A 19,654-nucleotide genomic window follows, 5' to 3' on the forward strand; every position below is an offset into this window, starting at 1 on the left:
TCGGCGCGCCCGTCGACCCCCGCGAGCCCGAAGAGTGCCACGCGGGGCCGCCCTTCTGGAACTGGTGGCTCCGGTTCCGGAACTGCGTCGTCACGAACGCGTGCCTCCGCCGCGGCGTCCTCACGCTCCACAGCGGCGGCGGCGACCCGGCGTTTGGGCCCCTGCCGCCGCGCCAAGCCGGCGCGCCGCCCCCGCCCCTGGCCTGCAACAACTGGGGCCGCGGCGCGGAGTGCTACGGCGCGGTCTACGCGCGCGGCGCGCCGCCGGCGCCGGGGCCGCGCGGCGACGGCACGCTCGTCCGCTGGTTCGACGAGCCGGCGCTCCACAGCGCGCGCATCCTGCCGGGCCACTTCGGCCACGACGTCCTGAACAACTACCTCTACGCGCGCGCCGGGGCCCGCGCGCCTTTCGCCGCGCTTTGGAAACCGCCGAAACCGCCGCAGGTCTTCAACACGATGTGGGAGGCGAACCTGACGCACCTCCTCGACGCGGGCTCGCTGACGCACGTCGTCGACGACACCGTCGCGTCGCCCTTCGGGGACCGCCTCGTGCGGTCCGTCGCGTACACGCCGAACCCAGCGCAGGACAAAAGTGATGCAACGTCGCTTCAACGTGAGGGTTCCGCGCGCGATTATTCCGAAAAAAACATCCACGCTTCGAGAGCGCTCCGAGAGATGATCGCTCGTCCAAGAATGAGCCGAAACGAGTCGAACATGGCCGAGATCGGAGCCTTTGAAGTTGGGAATTTCGCACTCTTTTCCCGCCCAGGCCGAACCAGCGCCGCGCGGCCTGGGCGAACGAGACGTGGTGCTTCCGGACGGCCTTCCTCGGCAACGCGCACACGCACGGCGCGGAGCTCGTCTTCCACGCGCGGTCCGCGACGCGGGCGAAGCGGGCCATGTGGCGCGACTACCGGGACCTGCTCGTGCGCAAGTTCTGCCCGGGCTGCGCGGCGGAGTTGGCGGCCGCGGCCGCGGCCCGGCGGCCCCTCGCGAACTCCTGCGCCTCGCGGCGGGGCGCCTACCGCATCCTCGTGGCCGTGCGGACCCACGACCCGGGCTCGTCGAGCTTTTTATTCGCGAACGGCCGCGGCCGCCGCGTCGTCAACGTCGACGCGCTCGTCGCCGCGCTCGCGCCGCTCGGCGACGTCGAGGCCTTCGACCCGGGCCTGCTGCCGCTGGGCGACCAGATCCGCAAGGCGGCGTCGGCGGACGTGCTCGTGAGCCGCATGTCGAGCCAGGTCGTCCTCGCGATGTTCGTCCCGCCCGGCGGCCTCGCCGTCGAGCTCGAGGCGCCGGACCCGTCCAAGCTCTACTACGACCACGCGTCGACCTTCGGCGAGCTCGCGGAGCTCTTCGGCCACGCCTTCGTGCGGTCGACGCCGCGACACGACGACGCGGCGGGCGTGCTGCCCGCGGCCGTCGTCGGCGACCGCGAGTCGTGCCGCGACGTCTGCGCCGGGCCGCCCGAGTTCCGCATCTACATCGGCTTCCCGACGATCAAGCAGTGCCAGGACCGCTGCGACGCCTTCGCGCTGCGGCTCTCGAAGCTCGAGACCGCGCCCGACGCCTACTTCAAGCCCGAGTGGTACAAGAACTGGTGGCTCGGCGACGCGGAGGCCGACGTGCCCGCGGTCGTCGCGCTCGTGTCCGAGCACCTCGGCTGCGCCTAAATTTAAAATTAGCGGGACGCCGCGCGGCGGAGGCTCCGCGTCTTGTCGAGCTCGGAGATGAACGCGTCGAGGATGAACGCGACGACGACGTTCAGCAGGACGAGCACGCCGACGAGGTAGAAGGCGAGGAAGAAGGCCCGCCCCGTCCACTCGTCGGACACGGCGACGAAGCCCTCGACGAGCACGAACCAGTTGTTGACGACGAGGACGCAGAAGAGCGCCACGAAGCCCGACTCGTAGTCGTTGAAGTTCAGCGGCAGGTAGCCCTGGGCGTAAAAGTCCGTGCCCTCGAGCTGCGCCAGCTGGGGCGCGCCCGGGTCCGCGTTGATGAGGCCCTGGAAGAGCGCCGCGCCCACCGTCGCGAAGAAGAACGTGACGCAGAACAGGACCTTGACGAGCCGCGACGCCGCGGGGAGCATGTTCAGGAACGAGATGCCGATGACCTGGAACTCGGGCAGGGCCACGATGAGGCGGACGAGGCGCAGGAGCCGGAGCATGACGACGTAGCGCACGAGCGCGGGGTTGTCGTACGAGTTCGGGTACGCGACGTACGCGGCCGCGGCGAGCGACGCGAGCGTGACGAGGCCGTCGAAGCGGTTCCGGTAGTTGGCCGCGTACTGCGTGAGGCCGAGGCCCGCGACCTTGAGCGACGCCTCGGCCACGTAGAGGACCGCGAAGCCCGACTCGAGCGCCTCGAGGTCGCCCCGGACGTCCGACGCGTCCGACGCGGCCGTCCCCAACAATTCGTCCTTGGTCTGGTACGCGATGAGCGCGGCGTTGAGCAGGAGGAGCGCGTCGACGCCGAGCTCGAAGCTCGCCGCCTCGACGAGGCGCCGCGCGCGCGCGCGCCACGGCGCCGACGGCAGCTCGTCGTCCGACAGGCCCGCCCTCTTCCGGTCCGCCTCCTCCTGGAGCACGTCGACGACGCGCTCGAACTCGTCGCGGTGCAGCAGGCCGTCGCCCGACGTGTCCAGGTCCGCGAAGAGGCGCGCCGCCGCGTCCTCCGAGATGTAGACGACGTCGCGGTGCGCGTTCAGCTCGGCGAAGAGGTCGTCGAGCGCCCCCCGCGACACCTCGCGGGTCTCGCCCGCGGCGAGCAGCTCGAAGGCCGCGGTGATGTTCGCCGCGCGGCTCCGCGCGCGGCGCCGGCTCGCGGACTCGCGCTCGTCCGTGTACGCGTTGTAGACCGTCGCGAGCAGCAGGTTCATCATGAAGAAGAAGCCCAGCACGAGGAAGCCGCCGAAGTAGACCGCCGCGGGGAGGCGCGCGTGGCTGTAGGCGGGGATCATGACGTCCGGGAAGTTCGCCGTCGTGATGCAGATGAAGAGCTGCCAGCACGTCTGCCACAGGTTCGTGAAGTAGGCCTCGCCCTGCGCCGACGACCGGGGCGGGAAGAGCACGACGCCGAACCAGCCGAAGAAGACGAGGAGCAGCGACACGAGCGCGCCGACGCGGAGGTAGGCCGGCAGGATCCGGAAGATGAGGCGCAGCTGCGACCGCGTCTCGCCGCTGTAGCCGACGAAGAGCAGGAGCCGCAGGTGCGGCGCGACGCGCCACGTCGTGAACTCGAGGCCCTGGGCGCCGAGGACGACGAGCCACGCGCGAACAATGTCGACCACGAGGAGGAGCGCGGCGGCGGCGACCCAGCCCATGCCGCCCGGGCCGAAGAAGCGCGCGCGGCCGACGGCGACGGCGTTGCACGCGAGGTGCGCGGCGACGACGCCCGCGCACGCGACCTGCGCGGCGACGGCGACGTACTCGTCGACGTAGGCGATGTCGAAGGTCGGGTAGGGGCAGCGCGACGGCTCGTCGACGTCCCAGACGCACTCGCAGCGGCCGTCGGCGCGGCACCACCGCGGGATCTCCCAGAACGTGAGCAGCAGGAGGCCGACGGCGGCGCCCTGCGCGGGCCCCTCGAGCAGGAGCTGGAGCCGGAAGGCCCGCTGCGACGACGCCTCGACGAGGGGCTGCAGCCGCTCGACGCCGCTGACGCTGTCCGAGATGAGCACGCCCGCGGCGACGACGCTCGGCGGCCGCTCGGCGCCGTCGGCGACCTTGGCGTAGGCGGACAAGCGCGCCATGGACCGCAGGCTCGCCGTGTCCGTCGACGCGCGCTGCTCCTTGGCGCCGTACATGGCAGGCGCTGCTCCCCTGTCGCAGCGCGTGCGGCCGACGAGCGGTCGTGCGGTCGTGCGGACGACTGGTTGCGCAAGACTGTGGCAATTCTAGACGGCAATTCTTGATCAACGTGACTGCACTGTTAGTCGCACTCTCTACGGTGAAGCGTTGATTTTTACGCTGCCCGCGCTGATATCATGATGGCGCTGCCCAGAACAGCGGCCTAAGCTGAAGTGAGTGAACCGTTGATATTCTACGCTGCCCGCGCTGCGCATGGCGCCGCCCCGCACGCTGCAGGGGACGCCCAAGTCGCGGATGATCACCGTGCAGCAGCCCGCGGCGTCGCGCGCCGTCGCCGCGCAACCGAAGGCCGTCGTCGCCGTCCGGCCCAAGAGGCCCGTCGAGCTGGCGCTGCGGAACCCCGCGGCGCTGTCGTCGCGGCCCCCGCCCGGCGTCGACGGCGACGACGCGTCGTTCCGGTCCTCCGCGTCGAGCGCGTCGACGGCGGGCGCCGCGCCGCGGCGGCGGAGGCCCTTCGTCCGCGACCCGGACCGCGACCAGCGGCGCCTCGACGCGCGGCGCGCGCGCTGCGCGGACTACGTCGCCCGCGAGGAGGGCGCGCCCGCCGGCGTGCTCGCGGAGATGGTCGACCCCGCGGCGGCGTCGTCGCCGACGTACAAGGACGACCTGCGGCTCCACCGGCGGAACTTTCAGGCGGAGGTCGCGCGCGTGACCCACCGGAGGACGAAGCGCGCGGAGCTCCGGGGCAAGCTCAAGGCCGCGGGCCGCGCGGCCATCGCGACGGCCATGTTCGGCATGGGCCTCGGCGGCGCGGGCGCCGCGGAGCTCGAGGAGGGCGGCCTGGGCAGCGCGGCGAAGCGCGCGCGCGAGGCGCTCCTCTTCGGCGACGACGGCGGCGACGGCCCCCTGAGCCCCGCGAGCCCCGCGGCCGCGGGCGCGCGAAGCCCCCCGGCCGAGGGCGCCTTCGTCAACTCCGAGGACGAGTCGCGGCGCCGCGCGCTCGCGTTCGTCTACCGCAACTCGGAGGCGCGCCACGAGGAGTCGGCCGCGGACCGCCAGTACCGCGAGGCGCGCGAGTCCGACGAGGCCGAGGCCGAGGCGCAGATGCGCGCCCGCGGCGACTGGCAGCGGCTCACGGGCCTCCGCGCGCGCGCGGACGGCGCGGGCCGCAAGCTCGACGACGTCGAGAAGGCCATCCTGAAGCGGCTCACCGTCGCCTTCGACGGCAACGTCTTCGCGGCGAACAAGGCGCGCGTCGAGCGCGAGAAGCGCGACAAGAAGGCGCGGCGCATGGACAAGATCGCCGAGGTGAACGCGCGCAACGACGAGCTCGCGGTCATCGCGCGCCTCGACCGCGACCGCAGGCTCGCGGCGTTGGTCGCGCCCGTCCGCCGCGCCGCGGCCGCGGTGCTCACCTTCGGCCGCAGGGGGCCGGAGGCCGAGGACTAATTAGACGACGGCGGTGCGCGCGAGCTCGCCCGGCGCGGCCGCGGGCCGCGCGCGCCGCTCCTCGTCGAAGTAGGCGCGGAGCCGCGCGGCGCGCGCCGCGTCGTCGCGCGCCGGCGCCGCGTCGGGCGCCTCCCGCCGCCGCGCGACGGCGCGGGCGAGGTCGTCGTGCAGGATCTCCGCCGCGGCGACGTCGGCGGCGCCGAGGTCGAGGCCGAGCGCGCAGACGAAGTCCTCCACGTCCTCGGACGCGCCGCAGCCCAGCGGCGCCGGCAGGGCGCGCACGAAGCCCTTGAGCGCGCCGATGCGCATGACGCCCGCCGTCGCGTCGGCGTGGGCGAACCACGCACGGTTGAATTCTTGTTGCAACGCGCCCAGGCCGGCGTCGAGCTCGGACGGCACCGGAGAGGCGGCGGCCGACGCGCCGGCGCCCATGCGCTAGGGGGGCTGCCCGCCCATCGTGAACGCACCCGCGGCAGCGACGACCACGGCGACCACGGCCACGCGTATGGCGTCCGAAGCTGCCATCGAGATTACTCAACTTGAGAAGGCAGTGGAACCTGAGGGTGACCGTGACGCTCGGTTGAAGCTCCGAGAGTCTTCACAAAAAAAATGGTCTAAGCAAAAAAGCCGCCCCCCCCTCCTCAGGGGGCGCCCGCGTCGCGCGCGCGCGCCTCCGCGCGGACGATGTCCGTGATCGCGCGGCGGCGCGTCTTCATCTGCTTGAGGCGGTCGTCGAGGGTCTTGGCGAGGCCCGCGTTGCCGCGGCCCCGGAGGTCGTCGAGGGCCCTCTGGCAGGAGGCGATGGTCGCGTCGATGGTCGCGAGCGCGTCCGCGGCGGACGACGCGGCGACGCGCTCCGCGAGGTTCGACACGAGCGCGCACCGCTTGCCGAAGCGGAGCGCCTGGAGCGCTCGTCGGCGTGGTCCGCGCGGCGGCGGCAGCAGACGAGGGCCGTCGTGCGGCTCGCGCCGCCGAGCGCGGCCTTGAGGAGCGTCGCGAGCTTCGCCTCGAGGTAGGGCACGTGCGCCTGGCCCTCGACGAGCGCCGCGACGACCTTGCCCAGCACGAGCAGGCTCCCGTTGATGTTCACGGCCTCGGCCCGCCGCGCGGCGTCGTGGGCGGCGCCGGAGCGGTAGATGCGCTCGCTGCCCGCGAGGTCCGCGAGCACGAGGCGGCTCTCGAGCAGCGCGCCGCGCCGCGTCTGCTTGAGCTTGAGCACGACGACGGCGTGCGCGCGCGAGCTCCGCGCGTTCATCGCCGTCGCCGCGAAGCGCTTGCGCACGTTGCCCGCGCGGAGCAGGCGCGCGCCGTCCGCGAAGGTCGCGACGCCGGCCTCGACGCAGCCGACGGGCTCGCCCGTGGACCGCGACACGTCGCACGCGTCGCCCGTGAGCAGGTCGACGCACCGCTCGTTGTAGATCTCCACGTACTGGAGGCCCACGGTGAGGGCCTCGCCCGCGCCCTGGCCCCGGAAGAGGTCGCGTAAAACGCGGACGACGAGGCCGCTCGCCGCGTCGTCCGTCAGGTCGCCGAGGTCGCGCTCGAGAGCCCCCGGCGGCCCAAAGGCCGCGTAGGTCTTGCCCGACCCCGTCTGGCCGTAGCAGAGCACGCAGGCGTTCATGCCGTTGAGCGCCGACGTCACCGCGGGCGCGCCGACCGCGGCGTAGACGTCGGCCTGGCCCTCGGTCTCGAAGACGCGCGAGAACGGGAACGGTCTCACGCCCGCGCCGGGCACGTGGACGACGACGCGCGTCGGCTGCACGGCGAGGACCTTGCACCCGGACCGCGCGGGCCGCGGCGCGTCGTCGTTTTCGTCTTGCGTCTCCTCGATCTTCCGCACCTCGGCCTCCGCGGACTCGAGGCCCTCCGTGAGGTCCGCCGCGGACGCGGCGGGCGCGGGCGCGTCGTCGCCGCGCGCCGCCGCGTTTTCGCTCTCCGCGCCGTCGTCGTCGTCGTCCGCCGCGAGCGCGCCGCGCTGGGCCTTGCGGGCCGCGGCCTCCTCCGCGGCCGTCGCGGACGCCGCGAGCCTCTCGGCCTCGAGGACCGCGTCGAGGACCGTCGGGTCCAGGGCCCTGGCCCCGGCGAGGCGCCGCACGACCTCGCTCCCGGCGACGCCCGTCGACGCGTCCGCCGCGTCGCGCCGCGCCCGGAAGGCGACGAGCTCCTCCTTGACGTCCGCGGCGGACGGCAGCGGGAGCGGCGGCGCGGGGCCGCCTGGGCAGCACAAGAGTGATTCAACGTCGCTTCAACGTGAGTGTTCCGCGCGCGCGCGTTCCGTGAAAAGCATTCACGCTTCGGGACCGTTCCGAGAGATGATCGCTCGTCCAAAAATCAGCCGAAACGAGTGGAAAACGGCCGAGAAAGGAGCCTTTGAAGTTGGGAATTTCGCTCTCTTGTCCTGCCCTGGGGGCCGCCGTCGTAGGGGTCCGTGCCGCGCCGCGCGACGTGGGCCTCGGCCCAGGACCGGTCGACGACGGCGCCGCCGGGGAGCCGCACGGGCGACGTGAGCTCCGCGCCCGTGACGGCGTCGAGGAGTTCAGCCGGCGGCCGCTCGCCGCCGACGAGCGGCGCGTCCGACGATGTTTCGTCGCGCCGCTGGCGCTGCACTTTGAGGAACTGGTGCAGCGGGAGCGTGACGTCCGCCGACGCCGCCGCGCCGTCGCCGGCGTCGCCCTCGGCCTCGGGCCGGAAGCGCACGCAGACCTCGATCTTGAAGTCGCGGCGCGGCGCGTTATCGCCGCCGGCGCCCGCGAGCGCCCACTTGTCGCGCGCGGGCCAGAGCTGGTTGAAGAAGAGGCGCTTCCAGGCCATGGCCGCCGCCGCGGACCGGCCCCGCGCGTCGCTCCCCGGCGCGGGCACGGGCGTCGCGGGCACGACGAGGCCCCGCTCGGCGCCGAGCGCGACGCACGCGCCGTGCCACAGCGCCGGCGCGGTCCCGTCGGACTCGAGGACGGTTCCGAGCGCCCTGGACGCGGCGTGGAGGCGCCCGACGGACCGGAAGCCGGCGAAGGCGCCGACGCAGGACACGGCGCCCGCCTCCTTGAGCACGTCGACCAAAGTCATCGCCGGCGGCGCCGCGGCGGCCGCGTCGCCGACGGCCGCGGCGTCGTCGTCGGCGCCGAAGACGGACTTGGCCGACAGCCGCGTCGCCTTGGCGCCGTAGGGGTCGTGCGACTTGAAGAGGTCGTGCATGGTCCAGGGGTCGCATTTGCCCTCGAGCCAGGGGTCGAGCTTGCGCCAGAAGACGTTCGTGATCTCGTAGAACGACGACGCGTACTTGTAGGAATCGAGGATCTCCACGCAGCCCCAGCGGTTCCGCGAGCCCAGGTTCGACTCCGGGCCCGTGCCGAACTCGGCCCCCAGGTAGATCTCGACGTGGACGATGTTCATCTTCTGCTGCCGGTGCTTGCCCGTGTGGTACGTCGCCTCGACGAACATGAGGTCGCCCGGCTCGAGCTCCTCGAAGGCGCAGGCGTCGGGCAGCGTCGCGAACTGGTAGGCCTGGTTCCACATGCCCAGGTCGAAGCCAAAGTCCGCGCGCATGTCCTGGACGACGCGGCGGATGAAGTTGCAGCAGTCGAGGTAGAGCGGCCTGCCGTAGAGCGGGTCGCCGGGCTTGTGGTAGCGCTCCGCGTAGGGGATGCCCATGTAGGTCTTGGCGTGCTCGATGAACTTCCGCCGGAGCCACCGCTTGTCGCCCGCGGGGTCCCGGGCGCGCCGCGCGGCCGCGAGGACCTTGAGCCTGCTCGCGGGCACGCGCGTCTGCTGGCGCTTCCGCTCGCCGCGGAAGCGCTTGAAGGCGTCCTGGAGCGACTGGCCCTCGGGCACGGCCTTGCCGTCGAGGCGCCCGAAGCAGAGCAACTCGTCGTCGTTCTTGCCGGCCGGGGCCGGCGGCTTCGGCGGCGTCGGCTGCGCCAGCGCCTGGGTCGGCGCCGGCGGCTCGAGCGTCGACTCCGCCGGCGCTTCCGCCGGCGTTTTCGCCGGCGTGTCCACCGGCGCGGCCGCCGCCGGCTCGAGCGTCGACTCCGCCGGCGTTTTCGCCGGCGTTTGCGCCGGCGTGTCCGCCGGCGCGGCCGCCGGCTTCTTCGCGAGCGGCTCCAGGGTCCGCGCCGTGTCGTGGTTCGACGGAGAGAGAACGCCCATCGAAGGAATGGGCTGCCCCGACCGCTTTACAAACGACGACGGCAGACTCGCGGCACTCTGGGAGCAAGGAGCCGACGCTGCCCCGGGGCTCCTTCGACATCGTCTGGCTTGGCTGGTGGCCTTGGCGGCCGCGCGCGCCATGGCGGCGGAGCTCATGGCCAAGGAGCGGGAGATGGACGCGCTGGCGAGCCAGCTCGCGAGCATGGAGCAGATGGGCGGCCTGTCCCTGGGCCCGCACCTGCGCCAGATGCTCGCGGGCCGCGGCGCCGCCGTCGCGCCGCCGGAGGTGAAGCAGTGCCTCGAGGTCGCGGAGCAGCACAAGGCCGACGGCAACGCCCTCTTCGAGGCCGGCGACGACCAGCGTCCTGCGACCGTGACAATGTTCGAGAGCTTTTGACCGGAGGACGATGAACAGTCGTCACCGTCGCGCTCGGTAGGCGACGACGCCAACGCGGCCAAGGAGTACGTCAGGGGCATAAGCCTCCTGCGCCAGTTCGACGAGACGAAGGACAGCCGGATCACCGCGCTCCACGTCGCGCTCCACCTCAACTGCGCCGCGGCCCACTTCCGCCTCGAGAACTGGGAGGACGTCATCGCCTACAGCACGCCCGTCGTCGACCTCCAGCCCGAGGGCCAGCCGGGCATCGTCCGCGGCCTCACCATCGGCGGCCTCATCAAGGCGCTCTACCGCCGCGGCGTCGCCAAGAGCCGCCTCATGCGCTGGCCCGACGCGGAGCGGGACCTCGCGGGCTGCATCCGCAGCGCGAACCCGCAGTACGCGGACCCGGCGCGCCGCGAGCTCCGCAAGATGCGCGCGCGCTGGGACGCGGAGCGCGCGCGCGCGAACCAGCTCAGCGGCTTCGGCGGCTCGCTGGCCCACGTCGAGGGCGGCGTCTACACGGACATTGAGGACGAGCGCCGCGAGAAGTGGATCGAGCACCACCGGAAGCAGAGCGACGTCGAGCGCGCGTTCCACGAGAACAACAAGCACCGCGTCGCGAACGGAAAGGAGGAGATCGACTTCGAGGAGTGGCACAAGGACCGCCTGGCGAAGAAGGAGCGGCAGCGCGAGCGCGAGCGGAAGCTCCGCGACGCCGCCGCCGCCGCCGCGGAGGCGAAGCGGCGCGACGCGCGGCTCGCCGCGGGCGTCGAGCGCGTCGTCGTCGAGGACGAGCCCGAGCTCGCGGGCGTGGACGCGCGGGGCTACGAGAAGCTGGCCGCGGGCGGCGAGACGCCCTACTTCGCGCGCGAGGCGCAGGCCGCGGCGGCGCTCCTCGACGACGCGACGCGCGCGGAGCTCGAGGCCGCCGCGGCGCCCGCGAAGCTCGAGGACGTCGACGAGGCGGCCGCGCCGCCGCGCGTGTCCGTGCTGCCGTCGGACCAGAGCAAGTGGTGCACCAAGGCCCTGCGCAAGTCCCTGACCAAGGCCAGGGCGTCGTCCGCGAGCGACGAGGAGGGCCAGGCCTTTTCCGTGTCCCTCAAGTGCACGAAGGTGTCGACGGTCGTCGGCGAGGCGTCGATCACGGTCATGGCGGGCACGCGGCGCTACATCTTCGACTACTCGGCCTTCCTCGACTGGGAGGCCGAGGTCAAGGGCGACGGCGACTCCTTCGCGCTCTTCTTCGGCGGGTCCGCGCGGCTGCCGGAGGTCGCGTCCTGTGTGGAAATCAAATCTGCAACCCGACTTCAATGTGCGCGTATGCGACCGTTTAGACGCGAGCTCTTCTGCTGTGCTTCGAGAACTCGACGAGAGCAATCGATTCGTCCAAGAATCAGCCGAATCGACATCGATTTGACGAAGCTAGAGAGTTCTGAAGTTTGGTGGGGACCCCCCAAACCAGTGGTTGATTTCCACACAGGTCGCGTCGACGGTGATCGACGGCGCGTACGACGTCGAGCTGACGCAGAAGCGGCCCTGCGCGAAGCCGCGCCACGCCGCAGCGCTGGACAAGGGGCTGGCGCTCCTGCGGGCGAACATTTTAGCGCGCGTCGGCGCCTTCGTGGACGAGTACCGGGGCCACCGCCGCGTGCCGCCGGGCAAGTACGTCTTCGAGCACCCCGGGGGCGCCTTCGACGTGGAGCTGCGCGGCGACGGCAAGACCTTCTGGTGCCCGACGTTCCCGGCGAAGGCGACCTACGGGCTGGACGGCGACGACCTGACGATCGTCTTCGGCCCCTACGGGACCTTCCGATTCCGGGAGACGCTGCTGGGCGTCTGGGAGGGCGCGCGCGCGGGGCGCCCCGAGGACTGGCGGCGCTGCGTCTTCGCGCGGTCCCTGACGCCGGCGGAGCAGCTCGTGTCCGGCTCCGCCTGGGAGCTGAGCTTCAAGCGGGGGCGGCCCTTCCGCGTCGAGCTTCGCGCGGATTTCTCGTTCGTGTCGCCGGACTACCCGGGAAAGTTCGCGTGGAAGATCGCCGACGGCGTCGTCGTCGTGGACTGGGGCCGCTACGGGACCTTCGACCTCGAGATCGACGTGACGAACGGCGTGCTCAAGGGCGACAAGCGCGGCGCGCCGGGCGACTGGCGGCGCCTCGACTTCGTCGAGCGCCTGCCCTGCTTCGTCGACCCCCAGGAGTAAATTCCGCGTTAGACGAGGTCCGCGCCGCTCGCGCGTCGGTCGAGGTCGCCGCAGGTCGCCCCGTCGCCGGGGGCCGCGTCCCGGAACGCCGCGAGCTCGGCGATGGCGTCGACCATCGTCGGCCGCGCGGCCGGGTCCTGGGCCCAGCAGTCCTCGACGACGGCCGCGAGGCGCCGCGGCATGCCCGGCGGCAGCGTCGGCCGCTCGCCGTTGGCGATCTTGGACATGACCACGAAGGGCGGCGGCACGTCGTCGTCGGACGTCGCGAAGGGCGGCAGGCAGTTCCACAGGCTCACGAGGAGCATGCCGTAGGCGAAGACGTCCGTCGGCGACGCGAAGTCGGCGCCCGGGCTACCGGCCACCGGCGGTGCGCCGGGCGGCGGCGGCGTCTCCGGCACGCCGATGATGATCTCCGGCGCCATGAACGCGGGCGTGCCCACGCCCGTCGTGCACGTGACCATGGCCTTGGCGTCCGCGGACTTGGACAGGCCGAAGTCGCAGAGCTTCGCGAGCGCCGGCGGGTCCACGAGCACGTTCGACGGCTTGATGTCGCGGTGCGCCGTGCGCCGCGAGTGGAGGAACGCGACGCCCTGCGCGACGCCGAGCGCGAGGTCGCAGTAGGGCCCCCGGAGCTCGAGGCCGCCGCCGGCCTTGACGAGGTCGAGGTGCTTCGTCAGCGACCGCGGCACGTACTCCGTAACCACAAAAACGTGCTGCGCGTGCATGACGACGCCGTAGAAGTGGACGATGTTCGGGTGGTGGAGCTTCGCGAGCACCGTCGCCTCCCGCCGCAGCTGCTCCTTGTTCGCGCCGTTCCACTCGAAGCACGGGATGCGCTTCGCGGCGACCGTCGTGCCCGCGTAGGTGCACTTGAAGACCGCGGCCGTCGCGCCGACGCCGACCATGTCCCCCAGGGACATCTGCTTGTAGTCCAGGATCCAGTCGCCCGACGTCGTCGCCATGCCCGACCGCACCAAACCCCGGAGCTGGCGCCGGTCGCTCTCGGCGTCGCCCGACGGCCGCTCGCCGGCGCCGCCCGCGCCGTGGGTGACCAGGCGCAGCTTGCAGGCGTCGAAGAAGCGGGAGCACTTGCTCGGGGGCTCGTCGCCGCCCCAGGACCGCCGGTCGCGCGACCGCCGGAGCCTCCGGCAGAGCTTCGCGACGAGGTAGCCCGCGAGGACGCAGCCCGCGGCGCCGCCCGACAAGAGCCACGCGAAATTCCGCCGGAAGAACTCGTTGAGGTCCGGCGCGTCGTCGTCGTCGTAGTGGCCCGCGGGCACGTGGCAGCCGATCTTGACCTTGTTCGACAGCGCGCGAAAGTACGTCACCGTCGTCGTGTTCGCGCCGTCGTAGGGCGGCTGCACGGACTCGAGGAGCACGCGCACGCAGTCGACGAACTCGCCGTCGGCGGTCTGGGGGCACGTCGCGTAGATGGACGCGTCCCAGTCCGCCGTCTCGGCGACGATCTTCACGGACTTGTGCAGCGTCGCGCCGACTTGCCTTCCGTCCGTGCCGTTCGCGCGCGAGTCGCAGGTGCGGAGCTCGATGTCCACGACGGCCTTGGTCGACACGTCGCCGACGACGGCCCAGGTCACGTTGTAGGAGCCCGACGGGAGCGGCGACGGGATCTTGTCGACGTCGATGTGGACCGGCGTCGGGCTCGGCGTCGGCCGCGGCGACAGCGACGGCGCGGGCGTGGGCACGGGGCTCGGCTGGGCCGTCGTCGGGCGCGGCGTCGGGCGCGGCGTCGGGCGCGGCGTGGGCCGCGGCGTCGGGCGCGGCGTCGGCCGCGGCGTCGGGCGCGGCGTCGGCCGGCGCGTCGGCCGCGGCGTCGGCCGGCGCGTCGGCCACGGCGTCGGCCGCGGCGTCGTCGGCGCCGGGGTCGGGTCGGCGGCCGTCGGCCGGTGCGCCGTCGCCGTCGGCGCCGGCGCCGGGTCGATGGCGAAGCTCACGGCGTCGACGTGCGAGCAGAACATGAGCCACCATACGGCGGCGCGCATCGCGCAGGCGTCCGACGGCCGGCGGCCGCCGGCTTCTCCGGGAAGCGCGGCGTCCGGCGGGCTCTCGCGAGGCGCGGGGCAGCGCCGAGCGCGCGAAGCCCCCCCCTTGCAGCGGGCCGGACGACGGGGCAAGCACTCTTCTCAGCAAATCAAATGCGCACATGCAATGGGGCAGCCCGCGGCAAACATTGCCGGGCATCATCTCCTTGACGTCGAGGCCGCCGGCGTCGAGATCCTGGCCACAACACTGAGAGTGAGTGCTGACGTTGTTGACGGAGGCCGCGCATCCCCATGGCGCGGCTCGTGCTCCTCGTTCTCGCCGCGGCCCACGCCTTCACCGCGCCGGCGCGCACCGTCGCACACACTGGCCGGACGCGGTCGGTTCGCGGTCGAAGCCTCGCCATGGTGACGACGACGGCTTCAATCGAGATGAACAACGGCCAGGTCGGCGTCATCTCGAGCACGCGGTCCAAGGTCAGTTCCGCCGAGGCGGGCAACGTCGTCGGCGCCCTCGAGCGGCTCCGCCAGGACCTCGACTCGCTCGAGATCAACATCGGCTCGCGGCCGCGCGTCTCCGTCGGCGAGGGCGCGCTCCTCGGCACGTCCGTCGCTTTAAGCACGGCGTCGCCGTTGCTCTTCAGCGAGAAGGTCATCGAGCTCCTCGTGCCGTCGGCGGCGCTCCTCATCGCGGCCGTCGGCGTCTCCGCGGAGTACGGCGGCCGCGTCGCGACGGCGAACGGCAAGGAGATCGCCGCGGCGTCTTTACGCACCGCCGCGGAGGCCGAGGCGCTCCTGGCCGTCGCCGAGCGGTCCAAGGCCGTCATCCCCTTCACCGTGGGCGTGTCGGCTTCCGCGGCGGCCGTGTCGCTCGTATTGCCCGCGGCCGTGAACAAGATCATGATCCTCAAGCACAAGCCCACGGAGGTGCTCATGTTGATGCCGCTCCTCGCGCTCTTCTCCAGCGCGGTGGCCGCCCTGGCCGAGGTCGAGGTGAAAGCTGCCTGCCGCCGGGCGACGTCCCTGGGCCGCCGGCGCTTCTCGTCGAAGAGGGAGGTCGGCGCGAGCTGGCTCTCCCAGACGGAGATGGTCTTCCTCGAGGACGAGCGGAAGCAGCGGCGCTGGCGGTCCTTCGCCCTGGGCGTGCTCCCGGCCCCGCTCTTCGGGCTGGCCTGCATGTCCGGGAGCGTGGGCTTCCGCGCCATCGTCACCGCCGCGTTCGCCGCCGGGCAGACGGCCTTCTACCTCGCGTCGGCCGAGTACTACGTCGCGCGCGCGCAGCAGGCCGTCGCGGACAAGATGCGCACGGCGGCCGTCGCCGACACCTACGCGAACCAGGCGTCCCGCGTCGGCGCGCTGTTGCCCTTCACGTCCGCGCTCGCGGGTTTGGCGGCGGCCGGCGCGGCCGTCTCCGTCGAGATCGCGCCCGCGCTCTCCGCGGTCTTCCCCCTCGCGGGCGCCGTCGTCGCGGCGGCGGCCGCCGTGTCCAAGGCGTGCTGCGAGGCCGACTCGTCCGCAGCGCGCGCGGCCTGCGAGGGCCTCGCGTCCACGGAGGAGCACGGCCCGCCGCCGTCGTTCCTCGAGAACGCGGTCGTCGGGCCGCTCAAGGACCTCTTCCGCGAGCACCCGGAACCCCGCGACGGCTCGGACCTCGTGCGGAAGTTCGCCTAGGTTGGCGAATATACTACCCCGGGGGGTCCGCGCGCCTAGATGGCCTCGGGCGCGATGCCGAGGCCGACGAGGGACAGGTCCGGCGCGTCGCCACCGGGGCGCAGCGCCCGCTTGAGGCCGTCGAACTTGGCCGCGGCGGCCTTGGCGAGGCGCGCCCGCAGGCTCGTGAGCGTCTTCGCCCGCGTCGCCTCGTCGAGGGACGCGAGCTGGATGCCGTCGAGGAACACGTGGAGCAGCCCGGCCTCGCAGTCGTAGTCGTAGGACACGTCGGAGGCGGACTTGGGGCAGACCATCTCGAACTTGAGCGTGACACTCTTGGGCCCCGCGTCCTTGGATCCCTTGTTCGACGCGCGGAGCGCCGCGGACGCGCGCGTCGCGACGACCTTGACGACCTTGCCGGACGCCTCGACCTTGACGTCCGCGAGGGACGGGAGCTGGACCGACAACGCCACGGCGTCGCCGACGTCCTCGAGGTCGACGCGCTTCATGGCGTCGCGCCAGCACTGGCCCACGCTGAAGTCCTCGTCGCTCGCGAGCGCGTCGCGGCGCTTCCGCGCCGCGAAGTTCGCCCGCGCGATGCGCGCGTCGAGCCGCTTCGCCGCCTCGAGGCCCTTGGCTTCGGCGAGGCCGTGCTCGAAGTCGAGCTCGCCGTCGACCTCGAGCTGCGCACACTTGGCCACGTCGCCGTCCTTGAGCTCGCGGTCGAGGCGCGCGGCGACCTTGGCGTCGGCCTCCTCCTGCTCGAGCTTCGCCTCGCAGTCCTTCATCTCCTCGCGCTGGGCGAGGGCCGCGAGGCGCCGGTCCGCGTCGCTCGTCGTGCGCGCCTGGCCCTTGGCGAAGCGCTCCTCGCGGAGCAGGCGCTTCACGTAGGCCGCGTCGGCCTTCTCCTGCTGGGCGTTGAGGCGGTGGCGCACGAGCCGGCGCATCTGCGCGTCGCCGTTGGACATGTCGTTGATGAGGTCGTCGTCGAGGGCGTCGAAGGAGCGCGCGCACTCCTCCTTCTCCTCGCACTTCTCCTCCATCTTCGACTCGCAGGGCATCGTGGCCGTCGGGTTCTAACCGCTCGGGGCAGCCTTCGAGGGGCACTTGAACGGCAATTTCAGCTATGTTGAGGCGAGAGCATGGACCTGTGGTAAATCACAAGAAGCGCATCGACCTGTATCCGCGTCGCGCCGCCGCCGAAATCTGTGGTAAACCACAAGAGGGCGCATCGGAACTCACAAGAAGCGCATCGACCTGTATCCGCGCGCTGCCGCCGAAGCACATGACGCGGGGCCGGAAGCGCCGCGGGCCGCGGGCCGTTCGCGCGCCGAAGGTCAAGGCGCCGCCGAAGGAGTCGGAATTAAATGACAAACAATACGGGAAGGGCGCCAAGCTCCTGCGGCTCTGCGGCTGGCGCGACGGCGAGGGCCTCGGCAAGCGGTCCCAGGGCATCTCGTTGGACGCGCTGCTCACGTCCTTCGAGGACGCGACGGGCGACGCGCGCGGCCTCGGCCACCGGAGAGCCGCGGTCGCGGCGGCGTGGGCGGCGCCCGCGGAGGAGACGGACGAGCCGCGCGCGCCGGAACCGAGCGGCGACTGGGGCGCGCCCGCGGCGGCGGCGGACGGCTGGGGCGCGGCCGCGGCGGCGCCGGTCGGCTGGGGCGCGGCGCCGGCGGCGGCGCCGGACGGCTGGGGAGCACCCGCCGCCTCCTCGTCCGGCGGCGGCTGGGGCGCGCCCGCGGCGCCGCCGGACCGCCGGGGCGAGTCCACCGCCTCGTCCGGCGGCGGCTGGGGGTCGTCGGAGCCTTCCTCCGGCGGCTGGGGCGCCGCGCCCGCCTCGCGCGGTTCCGGCTGGGGCGCCCCCGAGACCCGCGGCGGGCGGGCGCGCGACGCCTCGGGCGGCGGCCGGGGGCGCCACGCGTCGCCCGCGTCGCGCGGCTGGGGATCGTAACGCGCGGGCCGTAGATACGAGCCATGGTTACGACGGTCGCCGTCAGAAAGATGGCTTGGGCATGGGCATGAGCTTCTTGATCTGGAGGAAGGCGATCGCGTTGCCGACGCCGCAGCGCACGGTGAACTCGTCGGCGTCCTCGTCGCAGAGCGCCCAGACGAGCTCCGCCACGAGGCGCTTCGTCACGGGCTCGAGGTCGCACATGAGCTTGAGCAGCAGGCTCCGCGTCGCGTAGCGCGGCGCGTCGACAGGGTGGATCCGCGCGGCGTCGAACTCCTTCTGGAGCGCCTCGTCGCCCTTGGCCCTGGCCTTGGCCTCGGCGAGCTTGGGCATCCAGACGGCGTCGGCCTCGGGCGGGAAGATCCACTCCTTGAGCTGCCGCTTCCCCTTGGACGACGCGGCGCAGAGCTTCAAAAAGGCGTCGAGCAGGGGCGGCAGCGTCGTCTCCGGGCTCTCGTACTTGTTCTCCACGACGTAGTCGTTGAGGATGCCCTCGAGCAAATTACAAAGCCGCGGCACGGCGCCGTTCTCCACGAGCCAGCAGTAGTACGTCTTCGGCGCGCACGTCAGCAGGTTGACCGCGTCGAGGCACGCCGGCGGCACGTCGTAGGGCGCGCGCGCGCCGCAGAGGACGGCGCGCAGGCAGACGCCGATGAGCGTGACGGCCGGGTCGTCGGGCGCCTCGCCGGGCGACAACAGGTAGCCCGCGCCCGCGTCCTTCAAGTCGTGGCGCCGGCCCGCGGCGACCGCGTAGCAGACCTTGAGCACCTCGCCGGCGAGGACGCGGTCCCGGTACTTGAGCGTCCCGTCGGGCTTGCCCGCCGCGTCCGACGCGAGCACGCACCAGCCCAACGTCGTCGCGAGCGTTTGTTTCGCGACGTCGCCGACGGCGTCGAGCCGCGCTTTCGGCGACGACGCGCAGAGCACGTGGAGGCACTTGGCGCAGCCGAGGTAGCAGCGCTGCGGCAGGGCGAGGCCCATGACCGCGAGGAGCCCCGGCGCCGCGCCGGCGTCCGCGAGCGCGTCGACGAACGCGGTGTTCTTTGACCGCGCCGCGAGCACGCACGCGTTCGCGAGGGCCGCCGCGAGCTGCTCGGCGAAGGCGGCCAGGTGCGCGGGCGGCGGGGCCGCGCCGCCGGCGGCCGCGAGGCCCGCGAGCGCGCCGACGTAGACGCGCGGGGCGTCGTCGGCCGTCGCCGACGCCTGGGCGTCGGCGTCGCCGGAGGCGATGGCCGCGCGCAGGCCGTCCCAGGCCGCCGCCGCGGCCTCGAGGTCGTCGAAGGGCGCCGCGACGGCGAGCGTCGCGACCGCGGCGAACGCCATCTTGGGCGCTGCGCGCAGCGGCAAAGCGGCTCTCGGGCGCTGCGCGTAGCGGCAAAGCGACTCTCACCCTTTGGCTTTGCCACAGAGGGGGCGCTGCGCGCAGCGGCAAAGCGGAACTCGGGCGCCGCGCGTAGCGGCAAAGCGACCCTCACCCTTTGGCTTTGCCACAGCTCGCCAATGTTTTACATCGTCAAGCTGTCGACGTTTCCCCTGGGCAGCGCCGCCCCGACGATGGCGTCCTCGGGAGGCAGCCCGCTGAACGCGCTGCTGATGCACCTGCTGGAGCTGGGCCCGGCGCCGCCCGGCGGCGGGTCGCCGACGCCGCAGCCCATCCTCGACGACATCGCCGCCGCCGTGGCGGCCCACGTGAACAGCGCGCGCAAGCAGCGGCGCAAGCAGCGCGACTCGCGGCGGCCCGTGCCCCTGGCCGTGGCGCTCCAGGCGGCGCAGATGCTGCTGGAGCACCACAAGTACTTTGCGTTCCTGCCGGCGCGCGTCGCGTGCTCGACGATCGGCCTGGAGGCGCCGTGGCCCGCGGGGCGCCGGAGCGACCTCGCGCGGCGCCTGGGCAAGCTCACGTACCAGGAGCGGTCGAAGACGGCGCCGAAGCCCGGCGAGAGCCTGACCCGGGACCTGAGCCTGAGCGCGAACCTGAAGAAGCCCCGGGAAAAAGCGACGACGGACGACGCGCCGCCCGCGACGCCGGGCGCCGGGAGCCGCGACAAGGGCGACCTCGGCGGGTACCTCG

General features: G+C 72.8%; 5 protein-coding genes across 5 annotated transcripts in view; 1 reads left to right on the plus strand and 4 right to left on the minus strand.

Annotated features, from left to right (window-relative positions):
* Positions 1-595, plus strand: part of AURANDRAFT_67186 (hypothetical protein) — a gene marked incomplete at both ends in the record, with an annotated part of 4,379 nt that extends 3,784 nt beyond the window's left edge. The window contains one exon of the mRNA XM_009042573.1: positions 444-595. Within this exon, the coding sequence (XP_009040821.1) occupies positions 444-595 (152 nt within the window). The remainder of the gene's footprint in view (positions 1-443) is intronic.
* A 1,085-nt stretch (positions 596-1,680) lies between these two features.
* On the minus strand, positions 1,681-3,807 carry AURANDRAFT_67187 (hypothetical protein; the record flags this gene model as incomplete). The annotated part of the gene is made up of 1 exon (XM_009042616.1): positions 1,681-3,807. One exon carries the CDS (start codon positions 3,805-3,807, stop codon positions 1,681-1,683), a length of 2,127 nt encoding a protein of 708 aa, XP_009040864.1.
* Positions 3,808-8,464: 4,657 nt separating this feature from the next.
* On the minus strand, positions 8,465-9,073 carry AURANDRAFT_14350 (hypothetical protein; the record flags this gene model as incomplete). The annotated part of the gene is made up of 1 exon (XM_009042615.1): positions 8,465-9,073. A coding segment is annotated over one exon (609 nt), but the record flags the coding sequence as incomplete, so codon positions are not given.
* Positions 9,074-12,095: 3,022 nt separating this feature from the next.
* AURANDRAFT_14498 (hypothetical protein) lies at positions 12,096-12,767 on the minus strand (the record flags this gene model as incomplete). Its single annotated transcript, XM_009042614.1, has 2 exons — positions 12,096-12,333; positions 12,409-12,767. Coding segments are annotated over 2 exons (597 nt in total), but the record flags the coding sequence as incomplete, so codon positions are not given.
* A 4,828-nt stretch (positions 12,768-17,595) lies between these two features.
* On the minus strand, positions 17,596-19,067 carry AURANDRAFT_72525 (hypothetical protein; the record flags this gene model as incomplete). Its single annotated transcript, XM_009042613.1, has 1 exon — positions 17,596-19,067. One exon carries the CDS (start codon positions 18,904-18,906, stop codon positions 17,626-17,628), a length of 1,281 nt encoding a protein of 426 aa, XP_009040861.1.
* Between the last annotated feature and the right edge of the window lie 587 nt (positions 19,068-19,654).

Source organism: Aureococcus anophagefferens, assembly GCF_000186865.1.
Source record: "Aureococcus anophagefferens unplaced genomic scaffold AURANscaffold_34, whole genome shotgun sequence".
Taxonomy (NCBI): Eukaryota; class Pelagophyceae; order Pelagomonadales; family Pelagomonadaceae; genus Aureococcus; species Aureococcus anophagefferens.